The sequence below is a fragment of the Cololabis saira genome, chromosome 8 (genome assembly GCF_033807715.1).
Source record: "Cololabis saira isolate AMF1-May2022 chromosome 8, fColSai1.1, whole genome shotgun sequence".
Classification (NCBI taxonomy): domain Eukaryota; kingdom Metazoa; phylum Chordata; class Actinopteri; order Beloniformes; family Belonidae; genus Cololabis; species Cololabis saira.
This window is the reverse complement of record NC_084594.1, coordinates 39,872,264-39,878,098: the sequence shown is the minus strand read 5'-3', so window position 1 is coordinate 39,878,098 and position 5,835 is coordinate 39,872,264. Positions and strand designations below refer to the sequence as shown.

The 5,835-nt window shown below is 45.8% G+C and overlaps 1 protein-coding gene across 1 annotated transcript; it reads right to left on the bottom strand.

The window, feature by feature from the left end:
* Positions 1-939: 939 nt before the first annotated feature.
* fezf2 (FEZ family zinc finger 2) lies at positions 940-5,353 on the bottom strand. The gene is made up of 4 exons (XM_061728710.1): positions 4,191-5,353; positions 3,713-3,847; positions 3,487-3,619; positions 940-1,437 (listed from the first exon to the last, which is right to left on the bottom strand). Exons 1-4 carry the CDS (start codon positions 4,932-4,934, stop codon positions 1,178-1,180), a joined length of 1,272 nt encoding a protein of 423 aa, XP_061584694.1. The 5' UTR covers positions 4,935-5,353; the 3' UTR covers positions 940-1,177.
* Positions 5,354-5,835: the final 482 nt, after the last annotated feature.

Here is a 5,835-nt window from a genome sequence, read left to right as displayed (position 1 = left end):
TAAAGGGGATAATGACTCATGACGTCATGAATGATCAAGAGAAACCTGATGAAATGAAGAGTGTGCTTCGATCTGAACTTCCGTCAGTTTATTCTGCAAACGTGCGCGTGTGCGGCGGCCTGCTGCAGGGGAGCGGAGTGCTCATCTGCCAGTATTATCCTGGCCGGGTCTGTGCGGGCCCGGACCAGCTAATGAGCTGTTAATAGAAGCGGCGCCGGGTGCGAGCACGGAGCCGCGTCCCCGCGGAGCCGCGCAGGGATAATATTGTTCCAGGGTCCGTGCGCAGAATCCGCTGCGCTCCATTAACGCGGAGCCGCGGACGAGGAGCCGCGGCCCGAGAGCTCCATTATCTGCTGTTGTGATGAGGAGAAGGATGAGACACTTCCCCCCCACACACACCTCACCCCCCCGGGGCCCCCCGGGGCCGCTTAGCCGCTTAATGTCATTCTCCGTCAAGGGCCCACGTTATCTGCGATCATGTGCGCCATTATGCCAGAGTCAAGTGTAAATTCTGCTTTATTAAGAACGTGCCTGTTAATAAATGTTGAAACAAAGTGGCTGCGGAGCAGCAGACGGGAGTTCTGCAGGAGGTGAGCCGTCCTGTCTGAAACCAGAGGATCAGTCCTCTGCTGGCACATGGAGTTAAGAGACATTTAACTCGTTGATCGGACTTTATTCTCCCCAGACTCACCGATTTCATAAAACAAATAAGACAAGAAAATGACATAAGAAACGCACCAAGCCATGAATCCGGGTTCTGTTGTTGTTTTCTGTCACGTGTCTTGTTTCACTTCTGTTTCAGACATTCCCCTTAAATAAATTGAAATCCGTTTTTGTTAAGCTTGTCCGTTGATTTCGATTCAAAATGAAAATGTTCCCAAACGTTGTCATAGTTTTCATTTTTATTTTGAAATCCCTTCAAAAATTGAAACAACATGACTAAAACACTCAGTTTTCATTATAAGTTATAAATTATTTATTCACATTCACGTTTTTTTGTGAAATACACAACATGGCAATTCACATTTTTAAATAACGCTTTGATTTCAATTTCCATAAGCTATTATTTACAGTTCCAAGTGTGCAAGGAGACTCGTAGATTCTCATGTGGACAGAAATGTTCCTTCAGGACTCAGTTCAGACTGTTGTGTTAGTTCCTTGCACGCATGTGCGGCCCTCAGCTCTGCAGATCTCTGCAAGCCTCCGCCGCCGCAACCGCTGCAGGAAAAGCATTGTCGTGCAGCTTCCTGATGTGCTTCTTCAGGTCGAAGTTGCGGCAGAAGCCTTTGCCACAGGTGGCGCAAGTGAACGGCTTCTTGTCGTTGTGCGTGTGCATGTGGAACGTCAGGTTGTAGACCTGGTGGAAGGCCTTGTTGCAGATGGAGCACTTGTACTGCTTCTCTCCACTGTGCGTCAACTTGTGGTTCTTGTAGTTACCTATACAGAAGAAAAGAGGGGGAAATCATGAGCTTGACTTAAACTAAAACGGTATAACAGAAAAGAAGACATGGAAACATCATTAAATCCACCTATAGAATTATGACTCATTCATATATTTGTACAGTTTTATCAAGAGATCCCAGACTCAAGTGTCCACTTTCCTCCTGAACGACAAAGACACATGAGCAACGACTCTTTGACGTCTGCTCATCCAAACTGCAGCTCATCTGTTCACCATAAAGTGTTTGAAATGTTTTTTTTTATTCTATCACTTCAACCCGTGAAGTCCAAGAAAAATTAGATAGCACCTACACTTATCTGTCTATGTCAAGTAGAAAAACAGCTCAATATCTACAAACTGTCAGTGAACTGTGCAATATTGTGAATGGCTTGTTCATTTAAAAACATGGACATCCAGAGGAAATAATCCAACAACCCCAGAAATGCCGCACAAAATCAAGATATCTATTTGAAACTATTGAAATTATGTTGTAGAAGCTCAGATATTTGCCTTGGAAAAAAACCCCGAAAAGACGGCTGCGGTGATGTTTCAAAACACGCGGGGAAGTCTTGGGGAAGACGTTTCATCTGCTTGTAAAAGTCACAATTCTGTGACCTGTCCCAACTAATATAAGAAAGCAAGTCATGTTTTTTTTATTAATTGTCGAAAATAATTTAAAATTCAGAAAATGCAAAAGACACGCTTCTGCTATATCACATTTGCCGGTTATTCTTTTACAAAGGAAAAAAGAGAGATCAAAAAGCTATTTAAAAAGTTGTTCGCTGGATTTTTATTTTTTTTTTTATTTAAAAAAAGAGGATTAACTAGGGCCTCCTGGTTCCTCTTTTTCTCCTGCAGGTCAACAGTTCACGTGGAATTCTGGGTCCTTGTGCTCTGGGCAGCCTTCATTAATCAGCTTTCTGCGTGCTGAAGTCAAGAAGTTGTCAAACTTTGTCAAAATCAAGCGCAGTGACGACTCCGCAGGAAGAAAAAAAGAAAAAAGATTTCCAGCTCTAGCAGGTCGAGCAAAGCCGACCCGCAGGAGACACGACAGGTCCGTGGAAGGAAGGGGTGGCCCGAGACTAGTCCGCTTTATCCCAGACTGGCGTCTGTTTTTTCCTCACATTTGTCCGGCTCGCAGACTCCGAGCTGCGCATCCACTGAACAACAAGAGTGTTGAAACGAGCGTCACAGTTGAGGCAGAAAATCTGCCTCCTGATGTGCAGTGAAATTACAGAGCACCACTCTTCTCCCCTCGTACTCAGCATTCCTTTTTTTTTTTTTTTAAAGGAAAGGAAAAGAAAAAACCTAAAGCAAAAACCCAGGAATTACGCAACCGCTCTCTCCCATTGAGGAGATTTCTGTCTTTAATATGAGTGTGTTTTTTTACTTTGCTGAGCACTGATATCTAACAATAACAATAACAATGATAATAATACAGAAATAATAATAATAATAATAATAATAATAATAATAGCGTTATTATAATAATTATTATTAAATCATAATAATAATAACAATAATAATAATTAGGCTATTATTATTATTATTATTATTATTATTATTATTATTATTATTATTATTATTATTATTATTATTATTATTATTACAAAATCCATTTAAGCTTGAAATAATTTATTTGGGTTTTTTTAATAATTCGGTAACAGCAGACCCCCCGCCCCCTCCCCACACACACAAACACAAACACTTTTTAACTGTATTTCAAGATGCAATTAAACACTCATGTCGATGATCTTTGGATTATAAACATAAACCCATCATTTTCACCCACAAGCTTTTCTTTACAGTTAATTCGAAACATTTTTATCTTTATTATTTGTTATTTATTCACTCAATTATCATTGTGGTTCATTTAATTTTGTAGAATAGAGAAGATTTCATATCCAGTCCACAACCAATATAACGAGAGAAGCGCGGCTTTGAAACAAGATCGTTCTGATGTGGCTCAAAACTGTAACAAACAAACACATAAAAAAAAAAAAAAAAAAAAAAAAGTTACGCGCTGGATTTTTTGCTCTTCTTACCTTTCTGATGGAAACCTTTCCCGCAGAACTCGCAGACAAACGGCTTGTATCCCGCGTGGATCCGTACGTGCGTGTTGAGCGTGGAGCTCCTGTTGAAGGCTTTCCCACACTGGTTACATTTGTGAGGCTTCTCCTTCAAATTTAAGAGAAAAATATAAAACATACAGATAAATATGCAGAAGAGCGCCTGGGCTTTGGAAGAGTGCGTGCGTGCGCCGCTGCTCACCTGCGTGTGGATGATCTTGTGTCTGCAGAGCGTGCTCGCCTGCCGGAAACCTTTCCCGCAAACTTTACACACGAAAGGCCGTGCGCCGGTGTGCACGGGCATGTGCCGCGTCAGGTTGTAGTGCGCGTTAAAAACCTGCAGACAAAAGTCAACGAAAACGAGTCAGTTTAATGAAATGTGTTGCTTTGACGGCTTGAAAGCTATTTTTTTTATTCAATTAAATTCAATGTTATTTATATAGCGTCTAATACAACAAAAGTTGTCTCTAGGATATTTCCAGAGACCCAGAACATGAGCAATTATTATATAAACAATGGCAGGTAAAAACTCCCCTTAAGCCAAACAGTGGCAAGAAAAACTCCCATTTAGGAGAAGAAACCTTGAGCAGGACCTGGCTCTATAAATAAATCAGAACCCACCCTGTACAATTTGCGAGTAAAAAAAAAAGCTGGGAAAGCGTTGTTTGTTTGAAGTTTACCTTTCCACACACTTCGCAGGTGAAGTTCTTGTGTTTTCCATCCGCGCCGCCGCCGCTCACTTTGCCGTGCGTCTTGACGCCGCTCTTCTCGGAGCTCAGGCTCTGGTTCTCCTTCACGATCTGGTCCAGCTGGCCGGGTAAGTGCTCCTTGTGCGGGTACTGGGGCGTGGGCAGCTTCTCGGAGCCCACGCCGGCCAGCTTGGCGTTCTCCAGCAGCAGCAGCGTGCGCTGCGCGGACAGCGAGGCCTGCGCCTGCGCGCCGGACAGCCAGTGCCCGGCCAGCACCTCCGGGTGCTGCGGGTACGAGGACTCCACGTAGTTCAGGTAGTACAGGGAGCCGCAGCCGGGCACGGCCACGGTCTGGTGCAGCACCTGCGGCCTCACCACCCTGTTCCCAGCTGCACCCGGGTCCGCTTTGCTGCACAGGGCGCACGATGAGCTCCCTTTGCAGTGCGCGGCCGCGGAGCCGCAGATAGTCCCCCTGAAACTGGCTCTCCACAGCTCCGAGTAGTTGATGAGCGCCTTGGCCTGCAGGTCGTAGCTGAGCGGCTGCAGCGGGATCATGCAGGGGATGGGGGAGCAGAGCCCCAGCAGCTTCCTGCCCTCCGTCCTGTCCTCGGTGCTCCTCCGAGGCTCCGCGCTCTTGGACATGATCCTGTCGATGGAGAAGGCCAGGCTCTTGGGGGCCGCCGAGGGCCCCGTCCTGCAGGACATCACCGTCTCCACGGTGCCGGAGCTGGCCATGGACCTGTTGTTTTTTCCCTGCGTGTTTGGTTTAGGTTTGTTTAGGTTCCAGCTGCTGTTCCAGCTGCTCCAGCTGCTCCGCGTCTTCACTACTCCGCGCAGCTCCCGGCAGAAAGCACCGCGCGCATCAGTTTAATACGCACCTGGCTGTCACACTGACTGTCTCGCATTTGTATTCAAATGGAAAACCTCCCCTCCCCTCCCCGCCCCAAAAAGCATCCAGGGGCGAAGGATTAATCCTCATTAACTTGTGCACACAACATTAACAAGACTTTACAGAGTTCGTTAGATGAAGAAGAGGAGGAAGAAGAAGGGAGGGAAGAGGACTGATGCAGAAATCTTACAGCTGGAACACGCAAGGAGCTCCCAGTAGAGTCGGTGTTGGAGTTGAGCTCTTTAATGGTCAGTTGAGACGGAGCCACATCTCTGTCACATGCTGCAGAGCCCGCCCCTCTTCATCCCACTGGGCACCCAAAGTGTCCGCCGGGTGACGAGGAGGAGACGCTTTTTTTTTCTTCCAATTTGGGCGCATGCACGAACAGCGCAGTGAGGAGAACAGTTCCTAATCTGGTTCTGGTCCAGTTCTTGTCTTGGTTCGGGTCTGCTCAGCTCAGCAAGCTCCTGCAGACGCTGAAGAGACGCGTCTGCGTTCATTTGCGTAACAACAGAGCTTGGTCTAATCTGAGTTTTTTTGTCCAGTTTGGGAACCATTTCAGGAGAAAGTGTTAATCCTCGGAGATGGAGCCTCCTTTTAAAACCTCACAGCTACTATTTGTCAAAATTGGAGGATGTCAGATTTCCACCTGTTTAAGAGCACAATCCCCCCTTTTGGCTCCTGAGCGGCATTTTCTCCTCTTCTTTATTCCAAAGAAGCAATTTTCCAGCGCGATTAAAAGCTCTG

What these genes read in the sequence shown, in the direction of transcription:
- fezf2 (XM_061728710.1), bottom strand. Translation starts at nt 4,934, where the DNA reads ATGGCCAGCTCCGGCACCGTGGAGACGGTGATGTCCTGCAGGACGGGG. An exon ending in CCTGCGAAGTGTGTGGAAAG is followed by an intron (nt 3,848 to 4,190) that starts GTAAACTTCAAA and finishes TTTTGTCTGCAG; the next exon opens with GTTTTTAACGCGCACTACAA. An exon ending in ACAAGATCATCCACACGCAG is followed by an intron (nt 3,620 to 3,712) that starts GTGAGCAGCGGC and finishes TTAAATTTGAAG; the next exon opens with GAGAAGCCTCACAAATGTAA.